The sequence below is a fragment of the Choristoneura fumiferana genome, chromosome 13 (genome assembly GCF_025370935.1).
Source record: "Choristoneura fumiferana chromosome 13, NRCan_CFum_1, whole genome shotgun sequence".
Lineage (NCBI taxonomy): Eukaryota > Metazoa > Arthropoda > Insecta > Lepidoptera > Tortricidae > Choristoneura > Choristoneura fumiferana.
Window position 1 is genome coordinate 5,057,550 of NC_133484.1, and position 24,079 is coordinate 5,081,628.

The 24,079-nt window shown below is 38.9% G+C and overlaps 3 protein-coding genes across 6 annotated transcripts in view; 1 reads left to right on the plus strand and 2 right to left on the minus strand.

Moving 5' to 3' along the window:
* Window positions 1-296: 296 nt before the first annotated feature.
* On the minus strand, window positions 297-4,215 carry LOC141433938 (uncharacterized). Its single transcript, XM_074096088.1, has 6 exons — window positions 4,091-4,215; window positions 2,713-3,633; window positions 1,794-2,366; window positions 1,166-1,714; window positions 788-897; window positions 297-518 (listed from the first exon to the last, which is right to left on the minus strand). The coding sequence occupies exons 1-6, from the start codon at window positions 4,143-4,145 to the stop codon at window positions 312-314; spliced, it is 2,415 nt and encodes an 804-aa protein (XP_073952189.1). The 5' UTR covers window positions 4,146-4,215; the 3' UTR covers window positions 297-311.
* A 3,306-nt stretch (window positions 4,216-7,521) lies between these two features.
* On the plus strand, window positions 7,522-9,079 carry mRpS24 (mitochondrial ribosomal protein S24). The gene is made up of 4 exons (XM_074096096.1): window positions 7,522-7,657; window positions 7,743-7,935; window positions 8,488-8,588; window positions 8,765-9,079. The coding sequence occupies exons 1-4, from the start codon at window positions 7,628-7,630 to the stop codon at window positions 8,951-8,953; spliced, it is 513 nt and encodes a 170-aa protein (XP_073952197.1). The 5' UTR covers window positions 7,522-7,627; the 3' UTR covers window positions 8,954-9,079.
* Window positions 9,071-24,079, minus strand: part of twin (CCR4-NOT transcription complex subunit 6-like twin) — a 141,830-nt gene continuing 126,821 nt past the window's right edge. For all 4 annotated transcript variants that reach the window (XM_074096091.1, XM_074096092.1, XM_074096093.1 and 1 more), the window contains 7 exons: window positions 20,989-21,146; window positions 20,746-20,900; window positions 20,488-20,639; window positions 18,793-19,017; window positions 16,978-17,149; window positions 15,847-15,986; window positions 9,071-15,617 (listed from right to left, as the gene is read on the minus strand). In XM_074096091.1, coding sequence (XP_073952192.1) covers window positions 15,541-15,617; window positions 15,847-15,986; window positions 16,978-17,149; window positions 18,793-19,017; window positions 20,488-20,639; window positions 20,746-20,900; window positions 20,989-21,146 — 1,079 coding nt within the window. In that variant the 3' untranslated portion in view covers window positions 9,071-15,540. The remainder of the gene's footprint in view (window positions 15,618-15,846; window positions 15,987-16,977; window positions 17,150-18,792; window positions 19,018-20,487; window positions 20,640-20,745; window positions 20,901-20,988; window positions 21,147-24,079) is intronic.

Consider the following 24,079-nt stretch of genomic DNA (forward strand, 5'->3'; position numbering starts at 1 on the left):
AATTTCTTTTTTGTTATTACTTATTTGGAACTATGGCTCACGATTTCCTCTATGTATAATTACGATTAATTGATTTGCGTTTCAAATTACGTCTTTCAAATTATTATCTATCATTATAATAAATTTTATTAATTAGTTAGAATTTAAAAGTTAAATTGATCGCTAAATAGGTAACATGTTAGAAAAACAAATAGATCCTGGTTAACTTAAATATCAAGACTCTAAACCTCGTGGAACAATATGTCTTGGTGGGACTTTAGTTTAGTTATAACTTTCATTTCGATCTAAATAAAAACTTCGAAAACTGTCATTTATTTTGAGCAAGATCTTAATATATCCTGTATACGAAGAGCCACCTCCAAGAACTCATCGACGCTCTGTTCGGAGACGGTTCTCTTGACCTCCCCGAGAGAAGCATATGCCATCATCAAGTCCTGAAGTAATTCGGTGACCAATTTCTGCAGCACCCGTCGCGTTGACCGCCCCCGTTTCTCCATAACCGTCAACGTCGCTAATGCCTAAACAAAAATAAACAAGGAACTGAGATTTATAATTTTGTATCTATCATCATCATCACTGTCATTCGTTTGTTCATTAAATTGAACTACAAACGTTGTAAATATTTATTTTTCATCTTCAACATCTTCAAACCCTTGTACTTACATTAATTTGTTACCCATGTTTTCCAGTTTTCGCAAAAAAGGAATCCGAGCAGAGCTCTGTCACCTAGGTACTAATAACTTATACATGAAAGTCTCGACACACACACCTAAAAAACTAAACACACCTTAGTTTTCCAGGATTGAAATATTTCTGTAACCGTGTATCCTTTTTTTAAATTAATACTCTGGATTTCATGGTGAAGTAGCACCAAATGATGATTTCTACATATTTCATCTGAAATCATTAATTATATCTGAGAAAATTGTTACATATACATGTAACATTATTATGGTACTTTCGTTTAAAATCCAAGAATATAGTAGGCATAAATACTCGTATATTCTAAAGACAAGAGTGTTCATTTAAGGCCAGGAAAAAATTATCGACTCTTTTGAGACGTCTGCTCTGTCGTTTGCTTGCTTGTTCGTTGACCGTTTGAGTCTTTTTATCACTAAGAAAAATCGTAAGCTTTCGGGTTTAGAAATATTAAATATTTACCTACCTTTACAATTTTCTTCGTCTTCGCCATTCGGGCAGTCAGGTTTGCCATTACAGATTTTATCAAGATGAATTGTGGTATTAGAATTTCTGGCACAAGTGTATTTTATGAATTTAGGTTTGACAGAACAAGCTCGGCGGCAAGTCGGTGAGCAAGAAGCCGAAGTGCACTGGTCCTCCCGGCACAAGCATTCGCTGGTTATGACAATCTTGTCATTACCAGTTTGTGAATTCTTCAAGGCACTTACAAGTTTCTCATTTATAGAAAATAATAGAAGATATGCTTCGTCTACTTGTCCTATAACATCAGCTTCCTCCAATATTTTATCATAGATAGATGTTAACTGTTTAAAGACACTGCCTCGCAAACTCTTCAGTGTGAGCACATCATATGTCTCACCTGTGCTGATTTTTTGCAGTTGTAGCACTGAGTTTTGCAAAGCATTTAGTTGGTTTAGGACTGGATGATACTCCTTCAGCGCTACTTTACTGGATAAAATTTGAAGAACAGAATTGTACATGTTTGTGGAATCAAATTTATCTGAACCTTTACCTGAAAAGAAGATCAAATTAATTAAAGTACTTACTGATAAAAGCACATACCAAGATTATGACACGAAGAATAACGTTACCTGCACTGCAACCAATTTCATCAGACTCGTCGTAGCAATCAACTTTACCGTCACATATTACCTCCAGCGGTACAGTGTCTTTAGTGGAAAGTGCTGCGCAAGCCCATCGACCTAAACTGTACCGTTGCCAACAATTACGCTGGCAAATAGGAGTGCAATTCGATTTTGCGCAAAACTCATCGTAACAGGTACATTTAGGAGGAGCCCATGATCTTTCTTCAAATAATTCATCCATATCACCATCCATCATCGCCAAAGACCTGCGACTGAACATATTTGGATCCACTTCGTGAACACAAAAAGCAGTTTCAAGCGCAAACCCGACCGTGCTCACTATTCTACCAACATCGTTAACCACAATTTTGATTTCATTATTGTTATATTTTAAAAACTGAGGATTTTTCGTTGGATCATTTTTCTTAATGAATTCAAGTTGTTTTTTAAGAATTTCTGTGAGAATAGCGTTTTGATTTGTCAATATATCGTCCTCTAAATTAGTTTTTAAACATTTTCTAGGTAATAGCGCCTCTATGTCTGTCATAAGACTGCTAGCACTCTGCAACTTTTTAATAGCTGAAATTTTTTAAAATATTGTAATGAAAATAACAATGTAACAAAAAGAGTTAAAAAAAAGATAAATAAATAAATATCACGGGACAATTCACACCAATTGACCTAGTCCCAAAGTAAGCTCAGCAAAGCTTGTGTTATGGGTGCTAAGCAACGGATAAATATAATTATATAGATAGACACATACTTAAATACATAAACACCCAGGACCCGAGAACAAACATTCGTATTTTTCATATAAATATCTGCCCCGACACGGGAATCGAACCCGGGACCTCAAGCTTCGTAGTCAAGTTCTCTAACTACTAGGCCATCTGGTCGTCTAATAAATTCAACAACGAGCTATTACCATTCACAGCACACTGTTCTTCGTCAGATTGATCAATACAGTTATGCGTTCCATCACACATTTTATCCAATTCTATTATACTTTCATTTCGGCAAGTAAATTTACTCAAAGCAGTTATTTTAGCACAAGTTTTTTCTATTAAACAATCACAATCGCACAAATCGAGTTTGTTTGCAACCGGTAGTTGGTTAAATGAATGTGTCAACTCATTATCATCAACTACGTTGTTTTCATTTCCAGAAGTTTCTTTAATTTGTCTACTTTTGTGAGTTTGAGTGTCATCATCCAACTCAATGCTAGTTCTTCTCTCGGTACCATTCTTAAACTCATTTTCGAGTACTAACTGTACGCCTTCAACAACCAATTCCCCGTACGGTTTTATACCTTCATCTTGACTGCGTATCATTATTTTGTGTTTTTTTGCAGCTTCAATAACTCTGTTTTTGATATTTTCCATAATTTGCTCTTTCTCTTCACGTGTTTTAGCTTTATAAAAAGCAACTTTTGTGAGTGTTTCAATTTTCCTTGCTATAGATCGGACTAATTTATTTTTGGTTGATTTATCTTTTATACTAATATGTTTGTCCGCTTTAGATTTTTTAGATTTTCCTTGTGATTGATAATGGGTCTGTGATTTAAATGATGCAGCTCTTCTACTTTCTTCTGCATCGGAGACGCCTCTAGCGATCGCTTCTACGCCTTCCATAACTAGGTCTACATGTTTTTTTGAGTTGGGTCCCGTGAATGTTGAAGCTTTCATTAATTTATCTCTAATTTTGGTCAACATTTTTGCTTTATCTTTTGCAGGAATTTTAGCAAATGCATTAGTTGTTAAATTAGTTACCTTATGAATAATATCACCAACTATTTGGTTTTTAAGACTTTCCTCTTCTGAGTTAGCTCCTGCATCTCCGGGAGTGGCTGGAAGTACAAACACTTACATAATTGTCTGACAGAAGTTTTAAATTAAGTAGTTTTTCTCATACAACTATAGGTATAAGTATTTATACTATGCTGAGATTTCATGCAAGCTACCTAGGCTAAGCCAGTATTTTGGGTATCAATCAGCGAGTGCGATTAACTCTCAATTAACTCTATGTTTTCTATCGATCGCTTACTAATGCGGATAACTATCAAAGCTTATGGCACTCCAAACCATGACATGTAGTATTTTGAAGGGTGCGTTCTTAACATAAATTAGTAACTTGGGTATTTACATAAATACCAAATTTTTTTGTCTAAAAATACCCACGATATAAAATTGAAAAACATCGTAGGATAGGATGAGGTTGCAAAATTAAGAGAATAAAACACTCTCTTATTACTTCATTACTATATTCGCCGTATATTTAAATAAAGTATTTGTATTTGTTCTTACCATGACTATAGAAGATGAAAACTAAAAATAAAGCAGTTGACAATAATACCTTCATTTGTTTTTAATTTAACCGTTTTAATCAAATGGCTCAAGTACAAAGTACCTATATAATAATGTTCACATAATAGGTTTATAGGTTTTAATAATTGTTTCATTTTGTATTTTACTATTTCATAGGTAATTAATCGTTATAATTAGTAAGACAAGCTGGTTATGTAACTATTATACCTACCTACACTACACATACATATGTACAGGTTTTTCACGTCATATGTTAGTCATAGTCGACCAACAAATTGATTTACCGCCCTAAGGTTATATTATTATTTGAACAGGTACAACTGACAAGGTAGTTTACAAGTCAATGTGACAATCAATCAGCCTTATAATATGTTTTTCTGATGTAGGAACTGTAATACTCGAGTTAGGCCGGCCAGGGACCTATCGAATACCTAACTCTATTTTACAAGATTTTACTTTTGCCCTGTTAGTAGGTGTTATTCGTAGTATGGGTCAAATCTTGGAAGCTAAATTTGGCCCACTTCCAGTGGTTGGATTGACTTAAAATATGGCATAGGTAGGTACTTATGCAAATTTGGTGACAATATAATAATCTGGTAAGTAGTGACATCCTGGTGGACTAGCCAGGGTCGTCTGCTCAGGAGGGAACTCCTCAATCAATGCTTATGGCATCGACGTGAAATTTGGTACGGAGATGTAGTTTAGATGACAATGCAAGTACAGTCAACAAAAAGTACAGTCAGCAAAAAAGCTAGTATTTAAAATGATATTTCAAAAAAAGTATTTAAGACTCCTCTCCCAAATTACCTCTTACGTCGCCGTGAGTGGCTGAAGTAGGTAGATACAAAAACTTACACAAATATTTAAGACGTAAGATTAAAATGAAGTAAGTAATCATATTATTATGTTCTGTTCTACTTAAAAAAGCACGGAAAAGAATTTTACTCGTAATCGAAAGGCTAGATGCTATTCAAAATGTACAAACACCAGCATTAATATCTGCCACAGCGGAGCGTGCAAAAATATCTGACACGTCCTTCCGGCCCTAGAAATAGAGTCATATCAGATATTTATGCACGCTTGTTATGTCAGATATTGGTGCCGGTGACTGTACCACTCGTCAAATACCTTCCTACTGACTCAAATCGGCATGAATACCCGGTCAGCAATTTACAATATAAAGCCGTGGTGGCCTAGTGGTTTGACCTATCGCCTCTCAAGCAGAGGGTCGTGGGTTCAAACCCCGGCTCGCACCTCTGAGTTTTTCGAAATTCATATGCGGAATTACATTTGAAATTTACCACGAGCTTTGCGGTGAAGGAAAACATCGTGAGGAAACCTGCAAAACCTGCGAAGCAATTCAATGGTGCGTGTGAAGTTCCCAATCAGCACTGGGCCCGCGTGGGAACTATCGCCCAAGCCCTCTTGTTCTGAGAGGAGGCCTGTGCGCAGCAGTAGGACGTATATAGGCTGGGATGATGATGATGAATTTACAATATTGCAATCAGAATATTCTGGCCGGCAGGCGATTGTAGAACAAAAAATAATCTCCCACTGTGGGACCTTTCAGAGAAGGCTTGAGAATACACCTTCTCTCCTTAAATATTTGAGAACATTCCTCATTCCTCTCCTTCCATGTATTATTTATATATTATGGTTATATATAGTAAAAAGTATTATGTTGTTTAACGCATTCACTGCCACCTGATTTCCACAGGTGCCACCGACGCACGTGTGCGTTCAAAATGTATGAACCATTATGACAGCGGCACTGGGCGAAGTTCCGAAAACGCATATTTGCGTCGGTGGCAGTGAATGCGTTAAAGCACTGTATTGTTGCTTCCACTATTTTTGACTCCAAAACTCACTCTTTGTCGGTCGGCCCCTAAATGATTGCTCCTCTCATCCACTCAAAGGTTGACTGTTAGAGATCCCTTAAAGGGATAGTTCGCCTATGCACAAGTATCTCAAAGTTTGTCAATTGTAAGTATTTTGTTTCTTACATACAATAATAATATGCTGTAATCTAGTTCTTACTTTTTTTCTGCAAAAAAGGTTGCCTGGAGGAAATCTCTGTTAAGCAATAAAACCACCTATTGCTTACCTTGTAATTTTCTCTCTATGTACCTGTTTTCTGTATCGCTTACCTACTATTTATGGTGTAGGTACAATAAAGAGTCATTGTCTTCTTCTTCTCGTGCCTCTCGCTCTCGAACTAGTTAGTGAAGGGTGGCAGTCAGCTCCGCACATAGAGTACATTGTATATATTTCTCCCGGGCGAGGTTGAAAAGCTGCGCGGCGCTTTTGATTCCGGTCCATTCCCGGATATTGAGCAACCACGATTTCTTCCTACGTCCCACAGCTCTTCTTCCGGCCACTTTGCCCATGATTATCAATTGAAGAAGCCCATACTGGAAAGCAAGGTAGGCAACCTTTCTTTTTCGATGGTCTGGTCTGCATCAGTTCGCGTTTCCTCCCAGCTCAACGTAGGACCTCAACATTGTCCACTCGATGCGTCCAGCTTATGGCCAACATGCGTCATTAAGCCCACATTTCAAATGCTTCTACTCGTATACGTTTCCGGAGTTGCTCTTTAAGGGTCCAGGCCTCGCATCCATATCATAGAAGTATGAGTCATATACCTATAGCATTGGAGTAAACGAGTGCGCAAAGAAATTTTGAGGCTGCAACTGCAAAGTACCTTTTTCATTTTATTGAAGGCACTACGGGCGATTGTATTGTATTGTAATAAATACTCAGTGAACTATAAACAATTAGGTACTTTACCGCAAACTCGCGGTTGCTACGTCTAAGCAACAAATGTGTGTTTATGCAGCTCCTCCGCCCGCCTCCATGCTGTAAAGAACGTACACACACACATCACACAAACCCAACTATTACCCCCACCACACTGCGCTGACCCATTTCGAACTTAACCAAAGTTTATTTTATCAAAGCAACAGAATCGTTCACCGATGCTACCAATGCCCTATTTCACAAAGCTACAAGTTACAATTTACAATTACAAGCGGTAGTCTTTGTTTAACAGTATGCATTGAAAAGAGACTACTGCTTGTAAATTGTAACTTGTAGCTTCGTGAAATGGGCCACTGATGTTTTTTTGCAATCCAAGTCGCAGATAAAATTTAGCATGTACATGTTTAGAAGCTAGAATAGGCTAACATATCCAAAAATTATGCAATTCCGACAATACTACATGCGTACGGGTCATAGATTTTTTAAGACGTACGGGTACTTACGGGGACTGATAACCTCCTTTTTTTGAAATGAGTAAAAAGCATAAATAAAATGCAGACAATCTTTCAAAATCAAATCCATCAAACTAGGACATTTTATACAGTGTCTAGAACACACTGAATGTCAAATTTGACAACTGAACTGACAATGTCACTGTCATTTTCTTCTGAACTGACATCAGAAAACTGTACGTAACCTCAATAAGTTTAAATGTTTTGAATTCAATATATTCAGCAATCTATTTTACCCTTGTTAATTATGAACACGTCTATTATTAAGATAGCGCAGGTATTACTTCTCAATAAATTTTGTGTTCAAGTCATAAGTTAAATCGTTTCTTTTGCAGTAATTTTTTTCATCATTTCCATTTCAGTCTAAGCTTTGCGCTCTAGGGCCTTTGGCACAGCGGTCGGTGGATTCACAATTACATACATCTGCTGCACTATGTCGCGTGGTGTCCGGCAAATACAGAATAACGAAAAAACGGGACAAACCCCTTACCTATGAAATGGCAAATCCACCGCACTACATTGCTCATCGCAAGTCTTGGAACTCCTGGAATACTTGTAAGTCCAGTTAAAACAAACACTTGTCAGAGTTCGACACCCAAAGGGTCCAAATAGAGCCCTATTGCTGTCACTTATTATGTCTGTCTGTTCATTGTTTGATACTCAGGTTTTACAGCCCAATAGTTGGTGCTACAGTCTTCAATTTTCACCATATAAGCATCTTGTTGATCCAAAGCCATATGATCAAAAATTTATTTAAATGTTTTAAGTGACAACCTTCCACTGTCACTTAAGCGAAAACTAATTGACTCTTTTATACTGCCCATATTAACCTACAGTGCCCAAACATGGTCCTTAACCGAAATTCAGAAGTCCAAGTTGAAGGTTTGCCAGAGGGCTATGGAGCGCTGCATTTTGAGTGTCAAAAGGACATATCTGATCCAGAACACCACACTGCGCTCGAAAATGTGCATAGCAGATGTCGGGAGAGAAACCACCAGGCTGAAGTGGGACTGGGCTGGCCATATCTGCTGCATGCGTCCGGAGAGATGGGCACAGGTTACTATACTAAATATAATTATATATCAATGTCATTAATGTGTGTTACAGCTAGCTTGAAGGATGGTTTGAGAAGATCAGAAACAGCACTCGAAGATGAGTTCATCCGCAGATTTATTACTGGGTCCTGGCATGGGCTTGTTTGTAGCGAGGTAAGCAACTTGGTAAATAAACCATGCAATGCTTTTGAGAAAATAACAAGTTGTGAAGACACTCATTTTGAATAGAATTCAAATAGTAAAGTAGTTGATATAATTGACCAGTAGTTCTAAGACAAAACTAATAAAACAAAACAAAAAATGCATGGTATGTTATGTACTGATTCCAGGTCATTATAAAACGCCAGTTCAACCACATCAGAGTAGCAGCCATTATCAGGCGAGCAGTATCACCAACCAAGATGTACTTCCTCCTGGGATACACAGAGGAACTTTTGTCGAACTGGTTGCAGTGTCCCATCACTTTGGAATTGCAGACTGTTGACAGTTTCAAAGATGTTGTTTTTAAATATATTTAAATTTGTAGTTTTTATGTAGTCTATGTAAATATAGGAGTTTACTTACAAAAGTTGTTTAAATATCTTGTAGAATAGGTACTCATTTTCAAGTATAAGGATAAAAATAAAAATCAAGTATAAAATTCATATTCTCTTATAATTTGATTCATTCAAATATACATAATGTGTCAACAAACAGCACAGCGAGACGCGGGTACACACACACAGTCATACGACGTGTCTGCACACAGCCGCCACTCACACAACACGCGGTGCGCGCGCGCAACTACCTCTCGATCCATCGAGCCGCGACAGAACTTCTGCACATACGCCTTTGTACTTTTATACACACGTCACGCATCCGTAGAAACGGGTACAGCTTCATTTTGATTTTAAAGGTACTTTGATCTGAAACTTGTATAGCGAGTGATTGATTAGCCTGCTTGAAACTTGCTGAGTGGAAATCTCTAAATATAACACTGATATTTATTTCGGTCTCAAAATAAAGCTGTACCGGCTGAATACTGAGAGTAGGTAGGTTACATTGCTAACATTTCCATTTCATAAGAACAATTTATTTTCTCATAAATGCCTATGGTGCCTCTCAGGTAGAGCAGTATTGTCTATCACAGTGACGTAAAGCATTTCTTCTTAGATTCTAGTGAGTTACACTGTTCGATCTTACATTAAATCACCTATAACACAGTTTACAAAGTCATTAAGGTGCATCAGAAAATATTTTTTCATTAATTTGATATTTTTAAAGTCTCAAACAGTCTTTAGTCTTGAGCTAATACGACGGGGCCTATGGAATGTCTGTTAAGATATAAACATCTCAGTGATCGATGCGTGGCCTACAACTCTAAATCGGTTCGGTCTCTGTGTGCGCAGAAGTCCGAACGGCTGACTTACGCGACTGCTCGCTCGTTGTTCACCAATAATCGTTATCGAAACAACATTAATTACAAATAAAATGTACAGACAACACGAAGGCTTCTTTTGGTAAATTCGAATATTCCATCGCAGCGGAAGCTTCCCAGACGGTCGTTGTTTTTACAAGAAAATTGGATGAATAAGGAAATATGGTAGGTAATTGAATCGAATATTTACAAATAAACAAAAAGGTCAGAGGTATTATACTATATACAAATAATATATACAAATTCCAAATTATTGAAATGTGGTAAATAAATAAAGGTTCACAAACGAAAACTATATCGGCCGCATGGGGAGCTTCGAAGATGACGCAGCTGCGAAAATCGAACAATGGACCTCACAATTTCAGATTGCATCAATTTATCAGACAACTGTACAGTGGCATGTTACAAACGAAATGTGCGATCTCTAAAAATTCTATTTCATCTACACACGGCTAAAACTATTAAGTAAAATGTCCATCAAAATTATATTAAAATAAAGAGATCATATATGTTCTACTACAAATAAGATAAACTTGTTACGATAAAGCTCTCGTTATCCGTAAGCGATACTTGCGCATTCGTGCTAGACTTTTGGTTTAGCTCCAGGCAACAGGATTGCCAAGTGAGTTCTTTACATTCATTAAAAAATCCGCAAGTATAACTCAGAATAGAATTTGGTAAAACCAAGTCGTCACTTGAGGCTACTGTTGTCACGTTTTATATTTTTCGTTTGCTGATGTCTAGAAAATCGTCAACATAGCTATAAACATTTAAAAATATAGTGTACTGTGCGTCGATAGTAGCCTCACAACCATGTTTGGCGAATGCGCTAAATATAGTTTAATAAAACTGCGATGATTAATTTGTGGCTCATCTGTAATGCTATCATTGTTCCGACTATTAATCTACAATTATTATGCTTTACAAGACTGTAATGAATAATATATTGACAATGTATAAATGCAAAAATACTTGCTATACTAGACCTGTTTATAGATGACAATTGATTTGGAGAAGAGTGAAGATAGCAAAAGGCAAGTGGAGTGCCGAAGTTGAAATCCTTCAGTTGTAATTGTAACTATCTAGTTTGTGCTCCCAGTAAACGCTAGCGGAAGAATTTCAACATCAGATCTCGTCTTACTCCTATATTAGGTATATTAATTAACACGAGAACTAGACATCATAATCTTGATATGATTTGAAAATCTATCTGTACTTAGAAAAATTATATAGCGTCATTAGTAAAAATTTGATTCGTATAAAACTTCATTTAACCCCATTTATCCTAAAAGTAATATTCAATATACCCTTTTCATGATTTGGCATTTTTACAATTCATTCGATAGTAAGGTACAAGAGAGACGTTATCCCTATCACAATCGCATTTAGTAACATTAAAAATTAAATACAACAGCACCTATCGTTTGATATACAATAATATGAATAAAACAATCAAAATCAATAATTAACCGATACACATAATTCTGAAGAAGTGAAAAAATAAGCGTAATTAGTAAGCAGAGTGGTCCGAATTTTGTTTATAAACATTTAGTATATCACTTTTCCGATTACCAAGTGACGCTTCCCAACGAGTCAGTATGACCAAACCAATAAGGCTGTCCGAGGCGCATTGCAGTCTATTTGGAACTAATACCAAATAGATTACTACACTGTTTACCGGTACATCCTGCGCAATATTCTACGAAGCAATCACAAGTTCTACACAAACTTATGACGGCCGATCTTGGAATCAACTGAAGCAAGACTTAGCCCACTCGGTCACTGTTCGGTAATGAAGGAAGGAAAGTGCAACTAAAAATTGGTACTGGCTGGTAGCTGCTTTAGCTCAAAGTTTACCGGCTCATGAATAGTGAGGACGGACGTGAGATTGAAATTATTCGTGATTAATAGCTCAAAGGGGTTTGGAAACGGAAAAAAGGCATATTGCTGTTTTTTGATTCGAGTCTTTTACAAAGGAAAGGTTGAATACGAGGAAAAACTATAGGTGTCACTTCGGTCCTGCAGGATTAGAAACGATTGAATGGCCAATAGAGGTCCATACTGACACAGCCTACCCAATATATGAATTGCGAACGCCAAGCCAAGTGGTAAATGAGAGTTATCTCTAGAAATGTTACTTTGGTATAATCTGTAAAATCCATAGAAGCGAATCAAATAAATAATAATGATGATAGGACTAAACGAGTTAAATAATGCCCAGTTATTTAATATTTTTGTAACTTTTCAAAGCCAACTTATCCGATACCGACAGAGGAACAAAGCGATGTCGCGCGCACCTGTCGGTCGCAGGCCGACCAATCCAATTGGTTACTACAAAGACACCTGAGACAACCACATTACAAACAGTAAAACATTCACACATACATTTGTACTACGGCAGTATGCTACCCGCTATCCGATGAGAATTCATATTGCCACGCGACACGTCCCGGCACGTCAATGATAAAAAAACCTAACAAAAAATGCATGTAGCAATTTTGGTTCAGACCAAGTCGAGAATACGAATACTGATGAGCAGAAGGGAACTTATCTAAGTCAATTAACTTAATCTAATGATAGATTTGAAAGTCGAAGTCCGATCACGGTTAGGGTACTTATAGTCAAGAGTCGTCACAATATACCTACTTACTTAAAAGCTAAAGGGGCGTGTCGCGGGGCAGAACCGCCGGATAAGACCATTCCTAGAAAACAAAGACTAAACACTAACCTACTCTCTGCTAACGTAGACAGACGTTAAAACAAGGTAAAAATATATTTTAAATAGTCTCGCTGAGAAGTTTGTTAGAACACACAATGCGATATTAATTAACCTAATGATCGCCCGCCGCTTTGTTCTGAATCGCCCACTCGCGTCACCGCGGATACCTAACCGAATCTACTACGCCTCTTCGAAACGTTACTAACTTTCTAGCATTTCCTTTATGACTCGTAACTGGTCTGTGAGACAGCCTGGATTGAGAAAAAAAAAACTTTATCACGAAATTAAATTAAAAGTTTCTTTGTAACTAACAATTATATAATAATTTTGAAGAATCAAACAATGACGACAATCTTAGGTTGTTAATTTTTCATACCACTCAAACTTTGTTGTAAACGAGTCTCCTTTCGCAGAACATTGAACTTTATGAGTACACTAGCTACTGACTATCGGTTCTATTTTATTATTTGAGACACTGATATATCAACAATAGTCAGTAGCATAGCATAGTAATCATTCAAACGTTCCAAATCGTGGTTTTTATATGCAGCATGCAAAAAATATTTCTATTAAAAGTTAAAATATTTGAAAACAGCGCACTTGGTTTCTAAGTTTTTTTAATACTTTAGACTGTCTCACTGATCCTTACATAGTACGGCAGGGAATCGGGGGGCCAACTGCCCCGCGCCCCCCGCGACCCAACCAACACCATACATGAACAATGCGAAATATGTCCCAAATTTATATATATCACCTAAATAATATACAGTGGAGGAATTATAACTAACAGTGGTAAATGGACGTTGGACATTTCGCGACACAAAACCCCATCTCATCAACGTTCAAAACATTTAAAATTATTTACATTTTACATTATATTGTACAGGGATCGAACCACATTTAAAAATTTCATATATTTCTTGAGCGATTCCTCAACTGTATAATATGTAACATCGAAAAACTAAGCATTTATCCGCCACGAACTATCCTATTGAAAAAATATTTTCCATTTTCAATTTACATTATTTCATCATAAATATTCATTGACACAATAAGCGTAGGTCTGATTTTATTTCATTGAATACGTTAATTATAGAATCGTCAAAATTATCACTACTTAATATCCGATTTGTAGATTGATAAACTACAATGACCAACTCCTCCGTCTAAATGATAATATTCGCAGATACTCGCGGCGTACAATCGGTACTCCGATACACGACACATGTAAAACACTAAAACATTGCACAGAGCGCCCGCTCCTCTCTGGACCCTTACTTCGGTATAACATCAACTCTAACATCTAACTACCACATTGTACTGTGAATTACCTCCATGTCTACTTTACTAAGCAAATTAAATGAGCAGAGCTAAATCCTACTGTTATACGACGGTAAGCGCGTCCAGGAAAAGCGAAGCCAGTTATCATATCCGCACAGACTCATTATTACTTAACAAAATGGTTGGTTTGAAAATGCTTGACAGACAAAATACGTGAGACACAGAAAACAAGCTTATTTTATAAATAACATAATAAGTTGAAGCAAACGACTACTAACAACGCATTAGATTACCATAAAAACTCACCAAACCCATAGAATAAAATAATAATGACTGTCTGACGAACATGACCAACTGTCATTATTTGCTAAAAACCAATGCCAACACGCACGCGGTTTTAAAGCAGTTTGAGACTTTAAATTGAAAGAATGTTAGTTAATACTTAAAATGTAACCAATAGGTTGGTAGGTACACGCAAAATTATCAAACGTGTAAAATAAAATAAAAAGTTGTATAAACTGTTGTAAAATATTTTAACTTCAGCCAGTCTGAGATGGCTAAGGCAGAAGTTAGTTGTAATGGCGATGGCATAATAAATTAAAGTCTCACAACTGTGTTAACGTAAGCTAATATTATAATGTGTCTAAGAGTCGTCATTCGTATGTCTAGGATGCACGGCTGGCACAAGCGGACCTACTTTGGCGCCGAGTTTCTATCTAGACTAATACAAAAGAGGATAACAAGAAAAGGTTAAATCTCTGTTCAGGAATTAAATAGGTACATTATAGACAATTGGTATGGTGAACGAAAATAGTGCACAGTAAACGTTTCCAAAACAAGTTTATTGATTTTTGTTAAGGAGCAATACTTCTTTAGAACAAATCCATTTGGTTGGTTAGACCAGCATTCTGCTGCTATTTCAACGGAAACATGCACTTACGTAATATGGATTTATTTGACTGTATCTTTAAAAGTCCAATCGTCATTATTTTAAACTGACTATTCGTGCTCCTCTTGTCCATTGTAATGAGTTTCACGAACAATCAATTGTGTTGGCGACTTTACGACAGTAAAGAGTAAAAATTTAACGACGTCGTCATTCTTCGTAAAACTATCACATTACTGACGTAAATTGCTCGATTTAGCTAGCAAGGATCTTATTTAAAAAATCTTAGTCCATTTCATCGGCTTTCTACTCTCTGCTGTCGTACTTTTCATGACATACGTCGTACAGAAGCAGCGATTTAAGGTAAACGTCCACTTGTCGGTATCGTACGCATCGGACGCATCGCACGCAACGGATCGTAGTATTCTTTGTATAGAAACACATATTAGTGCGTCCACCTGTCCGCATCGTAAGCATCGCACATTTCTATACAAAGCAACAAATCCGCTACGTCCGAGGCGTACGATGCGGATCAGTGGACGCCTACCTTTACACGTGATCAAACACGTCCACACATTTATGAATCCTAAAAAACTGTAGAAATTAGTCCAAATACACTTGAAAATTTGCATCCTCTTTCACACCACTAGCACAAGCTCAGGGTCAAACTTTCCCGTTCGTGCCCCGTGGTCGGCGCGGCGAGTCGGCGTAACGTGTCGGCGTAGCGCGTCGGCGTCTGCGCGTCGCGTCAGTGGTCGTGCGGCGAGCGGGCGCGGCGGCGGCGGGCGCGCGGGGACGCGTGCTACCTGCGTCCGATCAGCCCGTTCGAGTTGCCGCTCGTCGGACACATCTCTAGCTCCACTAGCAGCGGGAAGTGATCTGGAACAGATGACGGGACTTTGAATGCTTCACACAGATAGATAAGATAATTTATTCAATAATTTACAGTACAAGATAGATAACAAAAGATACAATGTTTTACAAAAAGTCTTGCACATAATACTCTTGGGCCTCACGAACGAAGAGTTGGCCCGCGGAGACTAGCAACGTTAAAGGCCGCCACTAATGCCCATTGAGTATAGCCCTGATGGCTATTGTCAAGTCTCACCTGAGGGTATGTGCGGATGCGGACAGCCTACGACCTTGTGCTCCCGGAACCAGTCTTGCGAGAGCGGCCCCAGCAGCCCGAGCGGCGTCATCGACTGCTTCGAGTAGAATATGTAGTCGATTATTCCCTTGAAGTCAAATCTGAAAACGGAACATGCTCTCGTTTAGTTTTATTATGTTTAGAATATATTTTTTGTACTTAATCGATTTATTCCGGTAACGTTCGTTTCATTACGATGTAACTGTATTATACAGTATGAATTCGTCGTAGGTAGAAAACGGATTTGCTAACTTGATGTTCATCTTGGAGCTGTTATTCCATAATATTATAACCATAATTTAGATAAGATTGCTGCGCTGAGTCTAGGGTAGGTATACGTTATGCCAATCCAATATATGGAAAGTGTAAACAAATCGATTTCATCAAAATTATTGTATAAACACCCACTGGATCGAATCAATAACACATTTATCTATAATTCGTGTCTTTTAACTAGACGTCTAATCACTTTTTTCACCAAAATTCACTTGATCTTCGTCGAAATCTGACGTTATTTCTTGAATGAAACTCGTGTATAATCTGTAGTAGCATAGACTAGCGTAGAGATGGTGGAAAACTTGACATTTTTAAAAATCGATTAATACTCGATTGAATAAGCAATTATTATTTATTTACTTTAAAATTACAAAATAGTTACTGTTTTTATAATTGAATAAACAGTCTTTGGAATGAAATCAAGTATTGTAAATAATAAAATAGACAAAAATACTTTGATCTATCCAATTAATAAATTAATCGATTTACTGAACAGATTAATTATTTTGCAATAGGTTCCAAGTTTTCACATCTTAAATGTCTGTAAATAAACCATACTGCTGTGATATACTGCTAGAAAGACCAATGGAATCTATCTAGTAATTGAAATGGCTTTTCATTTAGCCGAATGCGCCGGAACGTAGAAACAGCCACGAAAATTTTCGGTCGCGTATCTTCGGCATAGTGTGCTTGCTTAGTTACGACGCGTTTTTTTGATTATGCCAACGACCTAAAAATGTTTTAATGTGACTTATCTATCATTAAATGCACATCCGAGATGTATGACACATCGCATTATTTAACAACATAGCTCACGTGTAATTAGTGTACGGCATGATGTCTTCGCTGTAGGCGGAGGCGAGCTTAAAGTTGTGCGTGAACTCGTGCTCCGAACCGGCCATGCGACGCAGCGACGTGGCATACCCCAGTGCCTTAAAGTCCCGATGTTCCGTCGGTACTCGGCCCGCTGATAGGAACTCAACCACACCTGGAATCATACGGAATTCATATAAAATAATGTAAACCTACAATGTTAGTAACTAATGTGCAAGAAAGTATGCTCGCTCTGTTCTCTGGCGCAACTCTTGCCCGTGTCTCTCAGACTAAGAGATGATTGGGCACTGGGCATGAATTTTACGAATTTATAAGCCTCAATTCACAGTGGAATTCGTGTCTCTATTCTGATACGGATGAAGGTTGCCTTCTAAGTCTCCAAAGGTATTCTTACATACATTAGATATCTCACTAAGCAGGACCTCTATCGCCTTTTCGGGCTAAATCAGGCAAAGAGCAGTAAAGGCAAGATTATTACTATAATTACATGTCATCACCATCAGAAGCCTCCGTCTACCATACCCACAATTTTGGCTTACCTAGTTTAATAAAAAAAAAAAAAAATTCTTTAGTCGTCGATGAGCTCCGTGGAAAGAAATTACCAACGCCAATTTTGACTATGCCCAATCACAGAATAGATAAGCCCAATGTCCATCTGTATGGTTCATACTTGTATAGTTAATTGATGATTTTTCGTTACTTTACGGACTTTACGAAGTACCATTAAGAAAAGCTATCTCTTTCGCCATAAGACGCAAATCCCTGATCGTTTACAATGCAATGTGAACCAATTAATTTACATCATTGTCAATACATCTAATTGCTTCACTATTAAAGTGGTGAACAAAGCCTTCTTCGCCGGGTCCAAGGAGAAATCCGTTTGAAAGACACAGCGCCGAGCGACTGCGGCTAACCGCTTCGAAATCGTTAATTTATTTCAAAGTGACAGACAAACAAGTCCATTTGCCGAGAAAACCGTTAATTGGTCTGTTTGTCTCGGATCTGACTCGGCTAATTCAAACTAAGTACTTTGTATTGTGCAACCGTTAACAATATGGGTCGTCTTAACAGAGTGGTCTAATTCTTTTTGCGGTTAATTAATTCATAACCATTTTCGCCGCACATAGGAGTCATCAATTTGCAGAATAATCATTGTTTAAAAAGCACTTGGTGCCAAACGAATTGATTGAATAGATCCAAGCAGCAATCATGTGCCAGAAAGCATTTTGAAGATTTGTCGCAGAACATTTTGCGGATCTACGCTGAAAAAGTCATCATCATCGTTTACCAGTACCACGTCACTACCAGGTTACAAAGTAGTAAGTAATTTGAAATTACATTTAATTATCAGTTACATACCTACTACGTAACAGATCCGTCGTTCGCGTTTGTCAACCGAAGAGATGAATTGAACCACTCAGGCGGACTTGTATGGACCATAATTAACTAACTATTTTGACTCCAATTTTAGTACTAACCCTGGGTTAAGTAGTGCCAAAGTGGGCTTGGTAACAACAGCTACTACTTATAATCGAAGGTTTTACTCTTACTCCTACAAGTCTAGCTGTGTCCCAATTACAAATAAGTACAACTGCCGTGCAGCGAGTTGAAGTCCCTGCACGTTGTCGCGCTGGCCGGCGTGCCGCAGACTGCGCGCCAAGTCGAGGATGTTACGGAGATAGTTATCCGGTATCTAAGCTTGGATCAGTTTCACGCTTGATGCAGCTCCATTCCCTGCCTGGTCTATTGCATGGAACGACAGAGAACCCACAACTCTAACTGTATACCGATACTTACCACTGTCGGGCAGTGAATTGAAATCCCCGCACAGAAGTAATTGCACGTTGTCGCGCTGGCCGGCGTGCCGCAGCGTGCGCGCCGAGTCGTCGAGGATGCTGCGGAGTTCGTTGCTCAGCATCATCGTCTGGATCAGCTTCACGTCGCAGAACTCCGGGTCCCAGTGGATGTGCGCCGTGCACACCAGGATGGGCTGCCCGAGCATCGACGAGTCCGTCGGTATACCTGTGGAAGAGTGCAGATGAACGAATGTTATGAATGGAATGTTTTAATGTTATAAAATGAAAAGTTATGAATGTTATGGACATAGGTACGTGTATGTAAGTCATATTTTGTAGCGGGAAATAATCTGACTGAGTTTGGCGTTTTCGACTTTTAGTTCGCCCAAATTTTGTGCGGAGGGAAAATACAATGTCTTGGAAAATATGACCCAACTGGGTTCCATTTTTACAAAACTTATTTAAAATGCAGTGTTAGTATGGGTCAAATCTTAAAAGTCGAATTTATTTTACCTACTTCCAGCTGTCGGATTGACTTGAAATTTGGTATACAAACAGAAAGAGCAATCAGCAAAAAAGCTGTGTAGTTTGGTGTGTATTTAAAGGTATTTCTGTGTAATATAAAGTACAATTTTGGATTATGATAATGATAATTTATTTATTTACAGAGAACATGGTACAAAATAAACTTTCTTTGTCCGTTGATAAGAACTTTCTTTGTAGTGTAACAGTAACATCTTTTGATATATGCCCTTCGTATTCGTTATCTATTGAACGTACAGCATCGAGCAAACACATCAGTTGAAATCCTCACTTACCCTTACAATCGGTTGGTAGATTTTGGATGCACCGCTTCAGTGGAAGAGTGCCTTTCTTCCTTTATCTTTTCTAACATTGTTTTTAGTAATAAATGTTTTTTTATGAATTTTTGAAGTAAGTCAACAATAGTGTTGCATAACATTGATGCAATTGCAAGCAACAAGTAGGTACACAAGATTTCTTACATAAACTTGCATTACCGTATGCGTAAGCACTAACTCCGAACCGCAAATTGGAGTAGGTCGCAGCTACTTAAAAGCTGTTAAAAATGTTAGTAGCGCTGCATAAAGTTAAACTTTACCGCAAGAAACATAGAACGAACCTTGTGGTTGATGTATGTTCCTGAGGCAAGATTTCAAGATTTGAATAACAAATTGCTTTAGGTGCGTCAACAAGTACAAGGAAATCACGAACTACGGGTCCCACGGGTCCTAGATAAATATGATTTACATGAATAAGACCCCAACTTTTAAACTGAACCTTAAGCTTTCTTTTGTAACATGTAGTACACAATTAAGTAAGTGTAAGCACGTCATAATTTCCTAAGTGAAGCCCAAATGAAATAACACATTGAGTTGACTAATCTGTTCCGGTCTAATTCTAACGAACCACAAATAATGTGTGTGCACGATAAAATCTGGCCATGCATGATCTGGTGTTACTTTGCAATGAATGCTAATTTTCAAGCAGCGCTGGTGTTAACCAGATCATGCATGGCCAGATTTTATCGTGTACACACTTTAAAACGGCTGCTTTCCTAGGGAAAATAGCCCAAGTAAATATGGTTATATATATTGTTTCTAGTTAAAACAATGCCAACTTTTCAATCTGGATTGGAAAATGTGTTATATATAAGTAATGAAGGAGTGTGACTTACCATTCTCCCACGCCGCTTCGGTCGTTTTGAGCAATGCTGCCAAGCCAATGTTGTCCTTGGGCATGACACGATTTAACATGTTATCGGAGCCTTCACTATTCGCCATCGCCAGTTGATTGAACTCGATCAGGTGCTCTTTGACTAACGTGAATCTGAAAACAGGTTTCATTGGTTAATCATTGGACCTAGTTTAATAGAATCGGCATTACGCTACCGCCGGCTGTTTTGAATGAGAATCGTATGGACAGGTGGACATACTTTGCAGATCTGAAGAAAATGGCGCATCCATCGACGTATTTCCTCTCCGACTCGCCCATGGTTTTCGCTCGAGATTTGGGTGAGAATATACCATCATAGCCTTCGCTTTTTAGCTCTGGTAGGAAGAAGTTGTAAAATTGGTCGGTCTCTACTTCCTGCAAATATAAAATATAATTATGACGGTTAATACGTTTCGGTGTAGATTTTAAACTTAAAACGTGAAAGAACTCTATGAATACTAGCCTGTAAACTAATAAGGTCAGCAGCGTAATGTCTAATCTCATCCAGAATTCCTTTCTTGCGGTAATCCCATTCTAACGCCCAACTGGGACAGTAGCCGTACATCTGTCTTGTGGCATATTTGTCGCAGAGGACATTGTAGCACATGACCGTGAAGATACCTGGAAAACGCAACAATGTAAACATTAATACTCTGAATCTGTATCGTACCTATACAGTTGATTGTCATGCAATTGTTTCAATTACAGTAACGGGTTCGTGTCAAGTGCTCGTTCGGAGACCAATTAGTCGTCGTTGACTTTGTTAAATGGCGAAATTGGCGGGCACGTTGTGCGGCAGATAAAAAGTGTTTCAATTAAAATAGAGTTGTTTTAAGCTGCCATGTATTACGGCGCGCGACTTATGCCTCGGCAGCAGTGCAGTGCGTCGCTCGCACGGCACGCGACACAATAGCTTGTGTTTTTCTAATTGTATATCTCCGACAACGTGTCGACGTATCGTGACTCCATTGCTGTTCTCAGCGTGCAATGATTACGGGTTTTCACCTCTGTTCTTTCGACGAGGGATGAAATTGAGCCGTTTAGTACCCACACGAGCTGTCATCGCGCAAGCCCGCGGGTTAGTCGTGTTAGATGTATTATGATGACCAAATGACCATTGTTGATGATGAGGAAATGGCACATGCGTTCAAATAAGAGTTATTGACAGCTAGTTATTTTAGAGAATAATACATAAAGAAGACTTTAACGTTCTGCAAGTAATGGGCTAGGAAATAAGACATCAGCGTCCCCTAATCGGGCCATTTCAAGGTATCCACTTATTACGTAAACTAAAGTGGCACGACTGTGCTCTCTCACGCTGCAAGGCATTATCTTAGATTTATGCGGACGCGGCGGACTCGCACTCGCACCCGTCTCATTACGCGGATCAAAAGGCGCGCGGGAGGATGAAGCCCGCTCGTCTAAATGTCGACTTCGTGGAAGACCTTGGCGATGCAATTATCTAGATATAATCGCGCCCGGTCTCAGTCAATCAACAAACAATAAAGCGGGAGAGCGGGTTATAAGACAAAGGGGCAGTGGCAGAAGAATGACGGGTAGAGGGACAGGACAATGCGGGGAGAACGGGCATGGAGCTGTGGCTCGGACAAATTGATAACGATCATAAAGCGCACTCGCGCTCATGCTAATCGTCAAGGAGTCAATGTCACCCAACGATCAATACGGCCGCAGCACGTGCTGTGACCGACTCCATTGTATGCTCGATGCGACGCGCTGAGACGTGGCGCACATGCCAAACATCGCGAAACAATGCAAGTATCGATACTCGACTTTGAATAAGGGAACTACGGTCGAAGCAAAACGAAAGCTCGACACCGTCGCAATAATAAATGGTAATGTTGTCCAACATGTGGACGCGTGTCTTTATTTCAAACAAATAGACAACGATGATGAAATATGAAGTACCCGAGTGTCGCATCGATCAGTGAACAATAGGGGAAGGTGACTTGCTGCGGGCAGTTACATTACTTTTGATGTGCCCATTGTACGTCAGATCTTAATAGGTTTTAAAGTGTTCCAGTGCGTTGATACAAGAAATATGTCACATTATGTGGAGTTAGGAGGCTGGTGATGCGTGCAGCAAAAAGGAGCAATCGGAAAAGGCGTGGTGGCAGCGGATGTCGGGCGGCAATTGAAGCATGTCACGCCGAGAGTGGGAGTGTCTGCCACGACCGTGCCGCACCGCGACGCACCGGTTTTTATCCCCAACTACCACAACCCACGACAAATCACTCACATTCTAGCAAAGGGACAATGAATCGCTATGATACGCGGTCTGACTGACATTAAAACACGTCTAAGTAATAAATCAATAAGGAGCTGGGCAATGCGTCAAGTTTGTTTGTTTGTTTATACTCTTTATTGTACAAAAAGGAAATACAAAAATGTTACATAAAAAAAGAAAGTGCTAAGTACAAAGGCAAGGGTAAGGTCAAGTCATATGCGTCGTATAATTAAATTGTAGTTTAGTAGTTTGCTCAAGTTTCTTCATTCAGTCTCCTTTATTCCCTCTTGAACTTTTTTGCGCAAAGTAAACACTTGATTCATTACGATACAAAACTACCGAGGCACCTTTTTGGATTGACGTTGTAAAGATCTCATTAGATCACGTAGATACCGGCAGCGCAATCGGCAATATGACGTAAGAACTCTCAATAGGTGCTAACAAGACGTTGTTAGTGGCGTTGAAACGTATCTTGTTGCCGACTGCTCGGCTCTGAAGATTTCACATCTTAATGGTGCTGTTTATTTTGAACGTTAATGATTGTTCAGTTCCGCAGAATGCAAACAAGGTTAAGCTATGAATTTGCACATAGCAAAAATCATCATCATCATCATCATCATCAGCCCGAAGACGTCCACTGCTGGACAAAGGCCTCCCCCTTAGAACACCACAATGAACGACAACTCGCCACTTGCATCCACCGGTTTCCCGCTACTCTTACGATGTCGTCAGTCCACCTGGTGGGAGGCCTGCCAACGCTTCGTCTTCCGGTTCGTGTTCGCCACTCGAAGACTTTTCTCCCCCAACGGTTATCTGTTCTTCGAGCGATGTGGCCTGCCCATTGCCACTTCAATTTGCATATTTTTCCAGCTATGTCAGTGACTTTAGTTCTTCGACGAATTTCCGTATTCCGGATTCTATCGCGCAAAGAAACTCCAAGCATAGCTCTCTCCATAGCTCGTTGCGTGACTTTGAGCCTCTCTAAGAGGCCAACAGTCAAGGACCACGTCTCAGCGCCATAAGTCATCACTGGCAACACACACTGGTCGAAGACTCTAGTCTTCAGGCACTGCGGAATATTGGACGAGAAGACATCACGAAGTTTCCCGAACGCTGCCCATCCGAGTTGGATTCTTCGGGCGACCTCTTTGTCGAAGTTGGACCTACCCAACTGGACAACTTGTCCAAGGTAAACATAGTGGTCAACAACTTCGAGTGCATCGTTCCCAACGATAACCGGCACGGGTGTGGCATGGACATTTGACATGATTTTAGTCTTGTCCATGTTCATCTTAAGACCCACCTGTTG

Excerpts from the sequence above, each read along its gene's own strand:
- LOC141433938 (XM_074096088.1), bottom strand. The coding sequence starts at position 4,145 with ATGAAGGTATTATTGTCAACTGCTTTATTTTTAGTTTTCATCTTCTAT. Across the intron at positions 3,634-4,090 it reads TTTCATCTTCTATAGTCATG|CCACTCCCGGAGATGCAGGA; the intron begins GTAAGAACAAAT and ends TTGTACTTCCAG. Across the intron at positions 519-787 it reads TTCAATCCTGGAAAACTAAG|GCATTAGCGACGTTGACGGT; the intron begins GTGTGTTTAGTT and ends ATTTTTGTTTAG.
- mRpS24 (XM_074096096.1), top strand. The coding sequence starts at position 7,628 with ATGAACACGTCTATTATTAAGATAGCGCAG. Across the intron at positions 7,658-7,742 it reads CTATTATTAAGATAGCGCAG|TCTAAGCTTTGCGCTCTAGG; the intron begins GTATTACTTCTC and ends TTTCCATTTCAG. Across the intron at positions 7,936-8,487 it reads TTGGAACTCCTGGAATACTT|CTAGCTTGAAGGATGGTTTG; the intron begins GTAAGTCCAGTT and ends TGTGTGTTACAG.